Below are 13,355 nucleotides of genomic sequence, written 5' to 3' on the forward strand. Positions count from 1 at the left end.
GCGATGTTCTTGAGTTCGCAAATGTGCGGAACTCATAAAGGCCCATTTCCACTTCATTCGCAATTCGCAAATCGCATGCGATCCTTTGTTTTCTATTCGCTTGCGAACATTCGCAAATCGCATGCGAACATTCGCGTTGCGAATTTGACAAGTTCGCAATGTTTGAGTTTTTGCGAACGTTCGCATGCGAACCTGCGTGGGCAACCAATCAGAAAAAGACAACAACAAACCAAAATGGCGGCGACAGGAAAGATAGAATGGACGCCAGAATTAGTTGAAGCCTTGATTGAAAATGTTAGTTCAAACAAAGTCGTTTGGGATACTAGCAACGCAAATTACAAGAACAAAAATGTGCAGGAGTCAGCATGGTTAAAAATAGCAAGTGAGTGTGGTCTGGAAGGAAAAGCATCGAGTATTAAAGCAAAATGGCGCGATCTAAAAGACACGTATAGGAAAAAGTTGAAGTTGTTGATACCCAAATCTGGTGATTCTGGTGGTACAAAGAAAGCTACTTGGCAATGGATGAGTCAAATGAGTTTCATGAAAAAATTTAGCATCGTTGAGACGCCAACATCTTCTAATTTCTTGACAATAAATGAGGAGGAAAGTCGCCGGATGGGCTTGCTGTCAAACGACACTGAGGCGGACATATCTGACTTGTCCCTAACTTTAGATGATCCAAAGCCAGACAGCCCAGCTTGCTCTTCATCAGCAAGTGCCGTTAGTAATACTGAAATCTCTAAAGCACCAAATTTCTCTGGTAAAAGAAGGAAAAGGGATGAATCACTCAACCAAGTAGATTTGGCGATTTTATCTGAACTAAACAAAGATAAGGATGATGATGAGGATAGTCTGTTCATGAAATGCTTGATTCCGCAACTAAGAAGACTGGAGCATAAAAAGAAAGCATTAATAAAATGCCAAATTCAGCAGCTACTTTTTCAGGCAGAGTTTGAGTCCAGTTTTGAAGATCAATGATTTCTTCTGAATTGCTCCTGCTAGATGGAGTATTCTAGTTAGGTCTTGGCATGTAAATGTGCAAAACATGTACTTGAAAGTTTTGACTGCTCCATATAAAGGCAAATTCACAGCTTATACACATACAGTCAAAAAGAACTGCTCAGGTTTTGTTTAGTAATGTTGAATAGATAGCAATTACCAAAGAGCTGGATCCACTTGTTATTGAATATACTATTATTTTTTTCTCAGAAATCTCATGTAATGTTTTGGCATTTTGTGACAACAATATCCCTGATAAACTATTTTTACTAGTGGGCAGTTCTTTTTGACTGTTTGTGTAAGAAAAAACAATCAAATTAAACAGCTAGAAACCTTTACCAATTTAATGAGCTGATTTTCCTTATATTTACATACTGTTATAGTTTTGACAAATTTACAGTATCTGTGTGTTATGTGTTTTTTACAAGATTGGAAACATTTTGGTTCTGCTCTTTAGCTTTTAATACTCAACATTAACAAACATCATTTATTTATGTACACATTTTGCCAAGGTACTGCACCAGCAGGTGAATTGAAAAAGTTCTTGAAAATGTCTCGGATTTCTTTTGCACTTTTCTTGCAGGCATTACCATTTTTTGTTTGGGTTAAGGATTGATAGCCTGTATCCTTATTAACATCTTCTCTCCAAGCTCCTGGCACAATATCTGCATTTTTGTCTTCAGAATCTACAAATCCCGGGTGGGCAATATCTTCGCTCATGTCTGGGCAATGTTGATTCATGGAACATTAAGAAATTATGTAAGGCTACCACAGCTTTGACGATACCAATGCAACGCTCAGGTATAGCATCGATTGGTCGCTTGAAAATGCGCCATCTTGCAGTTGAAATGCCAAATGTATTTTCACTAACTCGTCTTGCCCTCGATAATCTGTAATTAAAAATTCTTTTGTCATGTTCCAAATACCGTCCACCATATGGCTTCATAACATGACGTCCTAATGGAAAGGCATCATCTGCAGTTATTACATAAGAACATGTGGTGTTTGTGTTGGGCAAATTGCAGTCTTCTGGTAAAGATAACCTTCCATTATAGAGGGCATCTTTCATTCCACACCGTTCAAATATACCACCATGGCTTGAACTACCAATAGCACCTATATTCACTAGCAAATAGGAATAATGTGCACTGCAAACAGCCATCAAAACAACACTGAACCAACCATGAAAATTAAAGTACAATGAACCAGTGTTGGCAGGACAGTGGCATCTTACATGTTTGCCATCTAGTGCCCCAATAAACAATGGAAAATTCCACTTCTCCCAAAATTCTTTCGCCACATCTTCCCATTCGTTTGTTGTTGAAGGGCATTGGACATAGATAGGAGATAGTGCCTTCCATATTGCTAAACATGTCTCTGGGACAATCTTGTTGACTGTAGAATGCCCCAACCGATAACTAAAAGATATGGTTTGATGAGAACCCCCAGTTGCAAGATATCTTAGGATTACTGATAGCCGTTCTGCCGGCGAAATGGCTTCCCGTTTCTGGTTGGACTTAATAATCAATGGGGCAATTAACTGCAACAATTTCTCAAATACAATCGGTGACATACGAAAATATTTAAAGAAACTTTCGTGGTCTCCTAGTTGCATTTCTCTGACCAGATTGGCATACTCTCCTTGCTCTTTTCTTTTTTGGAGAATATGTCGGACCCAAAATCGTTTTCTGTATTTTGCCTTCCTTTTTTGATACCTTTTTCGTAATAACAATAATATTAAAAGTTTTCTTCTGCAAAAAACTGCCATGTTTTTTATTTAACCCGCAAAATTTTGCCATACAAAATAATTTCATTTTATTGGTCAATTAAACAATAGAAAATTGTGCGAACAGCGTTGATGATCGTGATAAGTGTGTATTGAATTCGCATGTGTACGCACGTCGCAATTCGCAAATCGCATGCGATTTGCGAATTGCGAATGAAGTGGAAATGGGCCTTAAGCCAAGTCAAACGAACTAAACCCTTAACTAGCCGAGTAGCCGTGAGCAGTCATAGCCGAAATGGTAAAAAATGCGCGTTGTGCAGTTGGATATTGCGATAATGATAAACGCTATCCTGATTATCAAGTTAAGAGGTCTCACGTAGAAAAGTTAGTTTTTCATAAGTGGCCCAAAGATCAAGTACTTGCTGAAATTTGGCGAAAACAAATTGCAAACAGCAGAGCCGATGACTTTAACCCAAAGCCAGGTGCACAAGGTACTTTCGTTTGCTCAAATCATTTTCCCTTGGGAAAAAGAACCCCAAATAACCGCGAAACGGATTATCCTTCGGTTTTTATTACGCTATCAGAGTACGAGCAATCGAGGACTCCGCTTAAACGTAAAGGAAGAGAAACATGGACGACATCAAAGCGTCCTCATCAAGCCTATGACACCGAGGATTCTCATTCAAGTTTTGATGAAAATCCAGCAAAATCTGAGGCATCTTTACTCCCTGTCCCTTTGCAATTTGAACAGTTGACGAGAGAGTATGATGTAAGGTTTCACACCGGCCTGCCATCGACTAACAGTTTTAAGTGTGTATTTGAATACTTGCTGCCAAAAGCTAGTAATATGCAATACTGGCGTGGACCCACACAGACACAAAATGAAACAACCGCGACTCCAAAAACACCATTTCAACTGTTTGCTGGTAGAGGTTATAGATCTGGTCCAGCTCGCAAACTATCACCACAGCAGGAGCTCCTTATGTGTTTGATGAAGTTGCGTTTGGCATTACTTGTTGATGATCTGGCTTTCAGGTTTCAAATATCATCTGCTACTGTTAGTAGCACGTTTATAACTTGGATTAAACTGATGTCCAAGGAACTCTCAGTTCTCTTTATATGGCCTAGTAGAAATCAAACTAAGAAAACTCTGCCAAGTTGTTTCCGAAAGCTCTATCCAAACGTACGATGCATCATTGACTGTTTTGAGTGCTTTACTGAAACCCCAAGTGGTCTAGACCTAGCAGCTACAATGTGGAGTGAATACAAGCACCACTACACATTGAAAGCTTTGGTAGCTATAACTCCAAATGGAGCAATTTCGTATGTTTCACCTACTTATGGTGGAAGGGCCACAGATGTCTTTATTGTTAAGAATAGTGGATTTTTGGAACTTTTACAACCTTTTGATGAAGTGATGGCTGACAGAGGGTTTAAGATTAGAGAAGAACTGATGATGAAAATGTGTAGACTGTGCATACCACCTAGCAAAACTGTATCTATGCAGATGCTTCCAGATGATGTAAGAAAACTTCAAGCATAGCTAATGTGCTATATATGTAGAACAAGCAATTGGAAGAATGAAAAATTTTAATATTTTGAAACATGAACTTCCTATAAATTTACTTTCCCTAAGTGATGATATTGTAAAAGTGTGCTGTGCTTTGTGCAATTTCCTTCCCCCTTTATGTACATAATTATTTACAATAAAATGCATGAAATACACTGTTTACATGAATATAAATGAGAAAATACACTACAAAAAACATCATCTTGTAAACTCAAGATTTGAGTTATAACAGCAAGAGACAAGATTTAAAGCTATATTTCAAATTTATGTCAGAGTCATAGTTTCGAAATACTAATGTCTAAATAAAATAAAGTCTAAATATAGCTTTAAATCTTGTCTCTTGCTGTTATAACTCAAATATTGAGTTTACAAGATGATGTTTTTCAGAGTGTGTTTTATCTTTTATTTTGAAATTGTCAGCTGGAAAAAAACATGAATACAAGTATTCTTAATTATACTTGTATTATCATAAATGTAAAAAATTTTAAGTTTTAAGGTGATAGCTAGAAAGAAAAACAATTTTAACTTTTGATCATTTGTGTTGATTTTTTAGTTCTCTAATAAAATGCATCTTTCACGATAGCTAAACCCTGGAGAAATCTTTCACATAGAGGATCAAGGTGAAAATTAATCTGACTTACAATAATTACAAACTAAATTAGCAGAGCTTGTAATTTCTTCATGATTGCTGCACCATGCATGTACAGCATTTTTGCATATAGAACAAATATGCTCTCCTCCAACATGAATGTCTTTCAACATGCATACTGGGCATATATTGTTTATTTCATCTGATATTAAAGGTGAGCAATCCTGGGATGTGATGAGGCCTGTGTCATTTATGCTAATTTCTTCTTCCTCAAAACTGTTATCATCATAACAACCAGCATTGTCAAGGAGACAACTGTGGCAAAGCCATGAGTCTATTGAGCTGAGACATCGTTCAGTCAGGCCTGCACATGGCAAATGCCACTGAGTGTTGCATGTGACACAAGTTACACTCCTTTCAGTTGCAGGGCAATTGATTTCTGCTTCATCCAAAATAACCTTCTCACACTTTGAACATTGCAAAAGATCTCGATAACCCAAAATACAAGGCATAACATAAGTCTTATAAAATATAGTAAGATTATTTACCACATTTGTCATAAATGCCATGTCCAGCTCAATTTCTTCATAAAGGGGTTGATGTCCAAGTGTCCAAACTACAAAGAAAGAATGATGTACACCACAAACCCACATTTGCGCTTGTACTTGTGTGTAATAACAATGAGAACGTTTCAGACGAGGATTACCATTAAACTCTTCAAGGAAGTCCACATGCTGAAAAACCTCTTTCTTCATTATATTACCATATCTAACTGAATATGGGCATTTCACTTCAACAGTAGCAGGAGCACAGCACTTGCATGAGAACAAACCATCCGGAGAAGCAGCAAGATATGGATAGTCACTTTTTACATAGAGTCCACACTGACGAAACCCTTCAATGCCACCATCGTGCTGACTAGCCACATCAGACAAAAGGACTTGATGCCATCTTTCTCGTGTTCCACTCCCACTTAATTTGAGGTAAATGGGAAATGTTTCCAGACTCATTTACTAATTTAAATACAGTTGGGCTATATTGAGGCTTCTTTTGCTAGCATTTTGCTTTTCATAATAGTCTCTGTTTTTGTGAACCATGTGAAAATTGGAAGCTGTTATTCTTCCAATTCTTTGCTTTCTCCACAATGGGTTGGAATGTTGCTGCCTTGTTTCCTGTTCAATTTTTTCACTTGATCTTTGGTGATTTGTGATTCAATAAGGAAATGTGTAGTGGCTTGTTCCACTGGTATGTCTTTAAAATATTTGACATAAACTCAGCAGCCTTTTCAATAATGTTAGGTGGAAGATTGTCATCAATACCATATTCAACAGAGAACAACACACATGCTGATGGTACCAAGTCCTTTACACTCTTCAGTAAGGAAGAAACTCTTTCATCGGTCAACTGTCTGTCTTCATGCTTTCTTGGATCAAATTCTTTTTGCATTTTCTGTTCCAAGTTGCTGTCTCGATTACTTACTTTTTTAGTTTTTCTATCCTTTCAAAAAGTCATATTTTGCAGTTGGGTTGGTGCAACTTCTCTTCTGGTTCCTTTATTCCAGCCTTGCGGTACACTAGTGCAGGCAGGTGAAATGAAATGTTTGTTAAAGGCATAATTTACCTTGTAAAGGAGGGCAATTACATGGTTACATGCCTCTGCTGTTCCCGCTGTACACGAACACCAAGACGTTACAATCCTGCAGTCACTGCCAGTTCCCTCGACGCAAACCCAAACTTTGTGTGGATCATCATTTAGTTTTTTGGGAAGGACAGATGTTACCTTTCAAGAAAGTAAATTTGCCATCCGAAGGACATTTTGCAACGTAAACGATGTCAACAAATCCACTCATCCAATACGAGTAAGCCTTTTGGTCTTTATATTTTCCAATATAATCAACATCTACCGCTTTGATTCTCAATATATAACTGAACAACTTTCCGTCATCGATTTCTGGCCACTTTCTCACGTCATCAAGCCACGCTTGCTCGGGGAGTAAGTTGGGATCAGTTTTAATGCTGTTTAATTTCAGCCTTCTTGAATACTCCTCACGTATGTTTTTATAAATTTGCTCCTGCGTAAATTTCTTCGGAACTTTAAGTTCATAAGCACCAAATGCCCTAGCGATTAACTCTGCTTTTTTCCCAGTTTGTTTCAACCCTCTCAACGCCAAAAAATCTTTTAGCGAAGAAACAGTCAAGTGAAGAAAATCTTCGTATTTCAGTTCTTCTTCTGGCTGTTTAGTCGCCATACATAATAATAAAAATAGCAATGTCACTTTGCAAATGATTGGTGACTTTGCTGACTTTGCTGTAGACATGTGCGTGTGTTGCGAACTCAAGAACATCGCTCAAACGACGGTCAAGTTGTTCAAAGAAAACAAATGTTTTCTTTAACTTTCCGCTTTTTGATTACCACAAAATTTGACTCACATGTACAAAAAATGGCAAATAATAATTCTACTATTAAAATGGACGAGTTTGAAAAATATTTTTGGAAGAAATGGCTAATATGTAAAAGGGTAATTTTTGTGCATTTATTAGTAATTTATATGGACTCCATGCGTGACCGCGCGCTCGGCCCAATGTTTTTGCACCCCCTGCAATATGGCTACGATAACCTTGAAAAGGTCTATTTATTCACGTAACAAATCCTTTTTTACACAAGAGAAATTGCATTTTGTATTATCTTTCTTGCGTCCGGTAGCTCTGCAACTCATAAACGAGACTCTCAATTGAGATAGAGCCACTTCTTTAAGATTAGTGCACATAACTCGCTGACATTGTCTTACAACCACGTACAATTCGTTCAATGACAAAAAAAAGAAAGAATGTTTATCGAGCATTGAACCCTATTGCCTTGGATGTATCAAATGCTCAAATTGCGGGGTTTTCCCTATGCATTTTGCTTGATTGAATATCATATGCATCATATAAACTTATTGCTCCATTGAAAATAAACTAGATTATGTTAAAACAGAGGTACTACAGTATAAATGTTGTTCTAAGTATACCAATGATAATACATATAGATACATGAGCTTTACAACAGTTTTAACTCATGACTACTCTGTTGTGTATCAGCTGCATGAGGTACAATGAAGTTAGTGTTTTAAATACATAAAACATTTCATTAGCATGCATGGTGTAGGTATATATTGCTTGATATATGTACATTATCCATTGCACATGGTTTATAGCACAAGCAGAAAATATACATGACAGTCAATTAGTGGGTTTCATTGATATTTCATCATATATTTCCTATGTAAAAATGTTTATTTTTAATGTACATACATTCTTGGCTGCCAATATTTTTCTAAGAAGCAGAAAGCTCTAGCTGCTGTTTGATGATTTAAAAAATATGAAAAAAATTAAAACTCCCAAGCTTTAGACAAAAATAGGCTAATAAATAACAAAGGCATAAATAAAAGTTTCATAGCTAAGGCTCATTAACAAATATACCCAAGAGTTTTTATAACTCAGTTTTTGCAAGGCAGAAGTAAGAACAAATAAGTATTTTGTGTATAGCTGTGAATATAACATGTCACAAGCAGAGAAAAGACAGTTGCTGGATTACATGGCTACTAACTATGATGACTCAAAGAAATGTTTTCTAATAATAAAAAAGTCCATCACTGTCATCTTTACAAATAAGTGTGACTTATGTCTGTACAGACACATTTCTTTCAAGCATTTTACTCAGCTGTTATAAAGAGAAACGAAACTACCTTTTCCTTTGTTACCCTCAATCTCTCAGTTTTAAATTCTGTAAGAGCAAGGCCATTTAAATATTTAAATCCTTGCACATAAAACACAATATGAATCAATTTGAGAAGAGTTCATTGTTTCGTTTGCCCAAGTCCATTATATACCATAGGTACTTGAAATAAAGCAGTCCTTGCCGAGACTCATATCATTCATCAACATCGTACTGTATTACACAGAAGATAAGGGTCGATTTTCTTGAGAAAAGTCCAAATATATGCTACAATTTAATTCGGTTACCATGTCACCGTGAATTATTTATTAAATTTTCTTTTCGCATCATCAACATCCGTAAAAACGACAATACTTTGCCATATTTTAAGATTTTTACATAAGCCAAGAGATTTTTCTTGATTTTGAAGTCATTTTATAGTTCACTTGCCCGCCATTACAAAGCATAAATTGATTAAACTTTATGTCATTTAACGTAAACAACACTCACGCAATTTCCACGCAAGTTAACTACGCAGTTACTTAACTATCCGACAAACTACGTTTTGTGCAACGCAGTTAAGTCGAGCAGTTAAGTTACAACAGTTAAGGAGTTAACTACGGTAGTTAGCGTTAACTATAGTTAAAGTTAACTACGTTTTTATACAACCGGCCCCTGAACTCTACTGAAACTACGCCATTTTTACCTCCTCAGTATATTTGTCTTTTACATTGGCCAACTCTTCTGAAACAAGACAATTTTCCTGAAGAAACGAAGATGCTTCTCCTAAGTAGACGCCAATTTCTTCAAATATTTTGTTGATTTTATTCTTCGCTTTGCTAAACAGCTTAAGCGATGAATCAATAGATGAACCATTGCAATGCGGCTGGCCATGACTCAGTTGCCCCTCTATTTGACTCAAAGATCTCGACGAACTGGCAGCATTCTCCATTCTTATTAAATTCTGAAATTCGAACGAGATGTAAGCAATATTATGCTGCAGTTTCAACAAATTTTAAAGACTAAAACAAGCAACAACTATCATATATATATACAAAAAGAATTGTTTGTAGTTGTTGGTTAAAGCATTATGCTATCATTCTTTTTGTTTAATAACATTCCAACTATTTAAAGGACACATGCAAGCTAGAAGACAACTTTATTTTATTGTAATGCCTATAGCGTAAAAATAAGACGTACCAAGTTTCAAAGTCGTCCGCGAAATATTTCAAAAGATATTTAGGGTTATAATCGGTAAAAACACGATATTCGATGACCATTGCTAAAACGCCGTGAGATTGTTTAAGTCTGGGACAGTGTTGCCACTCACTATTTTACAAATTCCCAAGATTTTGAGCAAAAAGTCCCAAGATCCTTTAAAATATCCCAAGATCCCCCACAGTCGTTTCTGGGGGACCCCTTTGTCATGGGTACACGATTAGCCGCACTAATGAACGCATAATGTAAGGACTGGAATGAATTGATTTTTGTTTTAATTTTAATTTCATAAAAATCGATAGTTTATGTATATAAGTGTTGAAATGATCAAATAGAGTTCGTGAAACGCCCTATTGCCATATTCACTCCCTCCTGATTTCTACTGTTCAATAGTAAAGACAACCAAGAAATGCAATACCAATTAATAATATTTTCGATGGAAAGAAATACTTCAGCGTTTTATGGAATACACGTACATTAATTTAAAGAATATCCACGGTAAACGAACTTATATTATGTTCAAATAAACATCAGATTCAGACGGCATCTTCAGTGGGAGGGTGTGAAGGTTGTCAAGCTTATTTATAAACACTTGTCACACTTATTTATAAATTCATAATACGAGATAATATTACCTATAAAATATTTAAACAAAATATCCCAAGATTTTACAAGATTTCAAAAAAAACTCCCAAGATCCCAAGCTTGAGCAGAAAATCCCAAGATCTTGGGAGAAATCCCAAGGCGTGGCAACACTGGTCTGGGAACTGGGAAAGAGTGACGTAATAGTTGACATAAACAAGTTCGTTCTTATATCGTTCTACGACTTGCACGCAATTCTTGCACGGCTTTCGGTAGTTTGCTATTACTGTTTTTTATTTAACAAAAATTAATGGATTCTTCTGAAGAAGAAGCCGATTATGATATTGTCGTCAATAACAATGAGGTACAACCTTACATGTTTGAGCCTTTGGCCAACGCGGAAGGTGGTCATAGTAATGACAATTCTTCGTCATCGGAAAGCGAAGATGAATACATTCACAGAATTGGAAATGTTGAATGGTTAGTTGCATTTTATTGATGCTTCATTGTTTTTCCCAAAGTAGAAAGAATGTTTTTATCTTTTAGGTGCGAGTGTGGCTTTTGTGTGGTCATGAGTACAGGACGGGAAAGTATATGTTGCCAAGAGGTAAACAACACTGATCCTCTGATACATGGCGATCATATTTGCACCACACAAGAGGAAGAGTTTGCCACAGTATGTACAAACGAAGCTGTCTTAAAAACAGCTATGGTCGTGTACACACAATGACATTGGACCTATGCCTGAGAGTGAAGAAAACGAGTAAATATTACCTTAGAAGTGTAATTACGTGTATGTCGACAAGTGTATAATGCCGATAAGTATCTTAGACAAAATTTTGTATCGTTCAGAGCATTACGCTACACGGCGTACCGACAGTGGACGGCTGAACAGAATTCATTACGAAATTTAAATATACGTAAATGTAAATAAGTATGCTCATTATTTAAGGAGCCTCTGCATTGAACCCCAGCAGTGTTGTGTAAAACCTCCTTAGGTTAGTATATAGAAGATATAATAAATATTTAATAAAACTTTTACAACAATTTACACAACACTCAGAATCTTGGTGCTCTCACTAGTCAATCCTATCAAGTGTCTTCCGCATCTTATGCTGTGATGGAGAAAGTTTTAAGACCACAACGTTTTGACACCAATCCTAACGCTCAAGACGCTGCTAGATCGTGGTTGCACTGGTTTGCTACTTTCCAAAATTTTGTAGCTGCTATACCTAACGAAGAAGTGAACAAATTAAAGGTTCTAGTCAATTATGTTTCTGCCGACGTTTATCAACTTTTCTGTGAAGCGACAAGCTACGAGGAAGCTATAGAAGTGTTAAAAAATCTCTATGTTAAGGTTCCTAATGAGATATTTTCGCGACATAAGTTAGCTACTCGTAAACAACAATCTGGCGAGAGCCTGGATGAGTATTTGCAAGAATTAAAATCGCTAAGCAAAGATTGTAATTTTCGTAACGTGACATCAAATCAATATCGAGACGAAGCTGTACGAGACGCGTTTATAGCAGGTCTTCTTTCAACTAACATCCGCCAACGTCTTCTTGAGAATAAAACATTAGACCTTCAGACAGCTTTTGATCAAGCCCGAGCCTTAGATACAGCACAGAGAACTTCTGAAACTTATGCAGACGGAATTCCAATAACAGCTGCTGCTCTATCAAACAAGGACGGGGAGAATTCGTTTATTAATTAACGGGCATTCGAAAACCAAGATAAAACTGATCAATCTGACGGACATCAAGAGAACAACGGCATAGAAAGGTACGTTGCCGCCTCTTCTAGATCAGCGAAATGTTTCTTCTGCGGTAATCGACCACACCTTCGTTCCGCATGCCCGGCTAAAGACGCCTATTGTTATAAATGTAAAAAGAAGGACATTTCCAAAGAGTATGTAAATCAGTCGCTCCTCAGGCTTCGTATATAGCATTAGCATCAACTAAACATACAGTAGCAAAGTCACTAAAGAAAGCCTGTATTGATGTCTTGATTAATGGAAAATCTTGCGAAGCTCTAATTGATTCAGGAAGTACACATAATTTTATACATCCTAAAGTTGCAAGTAATCTGGGATTGAACGTTTATACAACTCAAGAGAAAGTAACAATGGCTGCATCCTCGTTTTCTTCTAAAATTCAAGGCTATTGTCTTGCAGATATTATACTTAAAGAGCGAGAGTATGCGAAAGTAAAACTGTTTGTCTTAACAAATTTATGTACGAACGTGATATTAGGACAAAATTGGCAGGAAAAACATGAAAGCATAATTATTGAGTATGGGGGAAAATCGCCCTCTTTAACGATATGTGGTTTATCAACTATAAATATAGGCCCACCGCCGTTGTTTCAGTTTTTGTCTGAAGATTGTAGACCGGTAGCTGCAAAATCACGAAGATACAGTGCCGAAGACAGAGCGTTCATCGCAACAGAAGTGTCGAAATTGCTTGAAGAAGGGATTATTGAAGAAAGTGACTCTCCCTGGAGAGCCCAAGTCGTTGTAACCAAGAACGAAAGACAAAAGAAAAGACTAGTAATCGATTACTCTGAAACAATTAATAAATTTACTCAGTTGGACGCTTATCCGATGCCAAGAATAGATGATACAGTAAACGCAGTTGCCCAATATAGTGTCTTTAGCACTGTAGATCTTAAAAGTGCATACCATCAAGTACCTATCAAAAATAAAGAGAGAAAGTACACGGCTTTTGAAGCTAACCATCGACTTTATCAGTTCCGTAAAATCCCATTTGGTGTAACTAATGGAGCGGCGGCCTTTCAACGATCAATGGATACTTTCATATCCGAAGAAGCTTTAGAAGATACTTTCGCGTATTTAGACAATATTACTATATGCGGTTGACAATCAGGCACATCATGATAAAATCTCAAGGAGAGATTAAGCCCGATCGGAGAGACTAAAACCTTTGCGGGAGCTGCCAGCCACGTGATGCAAAAGCT

The 13,355-nt window shown here is 36.8% G+C and overlaps 5 protein-coding genes across 5 annotated transcripts; 3 read left to right on the forward strand and 2 right to left on the reverse strand.

The window, feature by feature from the left end:
- Positions 1 to 234: 234 nt before the first annotated feature.
- Positions 235 to 978, forward strand: LOC124444477. Its single transcript, XM_046995102.1, has one exon. The coding sequence runs from the start codon at positions 235 to 237 to the stop codon at positions 976 to 978; it is 744 nt and encodes a 247-aa protein (XP_046851058.1).
- A 504-nt stretch (positions 979 to 1,482) lies between these two features.
- On the reverse strand, positions 1,483 to 2,572 carry LOC124444478 (protein ALP1-like). Its single transcript, XM_046995103.1, has 2 exons — positions 1,786 to 2,572; positions 1,483 to 1,721 (listed from the first exon to the last, which is right to left on the reverse strand). The coding sequence occupies exons 1-2, from the start codon at positions 2,570 to 2,572 to the stop codon at positions 1,483 to 1,485; spliced, it is 1,026 nt and encodes a 341-aa protein (XP_046851059.1).
- Positions 2,573 to 3,020: 448 nt separating this feature from the next.
- On the forward strand, positions 3,021 to 4,268 carry LOC124444479. Its single transcript, XM_046995104.1, has one exon. It carries the CDS (start codon positions 3,021 to 3,023, stop codon positions 4,266 to 4,268), a length of 1,248 nt encoding a protein of 415 aa, XP_046851060.1.
- Positions 4,269 to 4,868: 600 nt separating this feature from the next.
- On the reverse strand, positions 4,869 to 6,330 carry LOC124444480. Its single transcript, XM_046995105.1, is given in 5 exon segments — positions 4,869 to 5,818; positions 5,821 to 5,853; positions 5,856 to 5,917; positions 5,950 to 6,078; positions 6,128 to 6,330. Coding segments are annotated over 5 exon segments (1,323 nt in total). The 3' UTR covers positions 4,869 to 4,922.
- Positions 6,331 to 10,606: 4,276 nt separating this feature from the next.
- Positions 10,607 to 11,431, forward strand: LOC124443912. Its single transcript, XM_046994463.1, has 2 exons — positions 10,607 to 10,860; positions 10,927 to 11,431. Exons 1-2 carry the CDS (start codon positions 10,691 to 10,693, stop codon positions 11,108 to 11,110), a joined length of 354 nt encoding a protein of 117 aa, XP_046850419.1. The 5' UTR covers positions 10,607 to 10,690; the 3' UTR covers positions 11,111 to 11,431.
- The last annotated feature ends 1,924 nt before the right edge of the window (positions 11,432 to 13,355 follow it).

The sequence above is a fragment of the Xenia sp. Carnegie-2017 genome, unplaced genomic scaffold (assembly GCF_021976095.1).
Source record: "Xenia sp. Carnegie-2017 unplaced genomic scaffold, XeniaSp_v1 HiC_scaffold_21, whole genome shotgun sequence".
Lineage (NCBI taxonomy): Eukaryota > Metazoa > Cnidaria > Anthozoa > Malacalcyonacea > Xeniidae > Xenia > Xenia sp. Carnegie-2017.

Coding starts and splice junctions, on each gene's coding strand:
- LOC124444479 (XM_046995104.1), top strand. CDS start 3,021: ATGGTAAAAAATGCGCGTTGTGCAGTTGGATATTGCGATAATGATAAA.
- LOC124443912 (XM_046994463.1), top strand. CDS start 10,691: ATGGATTCTTCTGAAGAAGAAGCCGATTATGATATTGTCGTCAATAAC. Junction 10,861..10,926: donor AGAATTGGAAATGTTGAATG/GTTAGTTGCATT, acceptor TTTATCTTTTAG/GTGCGAGTGTGGCTTTTGTG.
- LOC124444477 (XM_046995102.1), top strand. CDS start 235: ATGGCGGCGACAGGAAAGATAGAATGGACGCCAGAATTAGTTGAAGCC.
- LOC124444478 (XM_046995103.1), bottom strand. CDS start 2,572: ATGTCACCGATTGTATTTGAGAAATTGTTGCAGTTAATTGCCCCATTG. Junction 1,722..1,785: donor TATACCTGAGCGTTGCATTG/GTATCGTCAAAG, acceptor AACATTGCCCAG/ACATGAGCGAAGATATTGCC.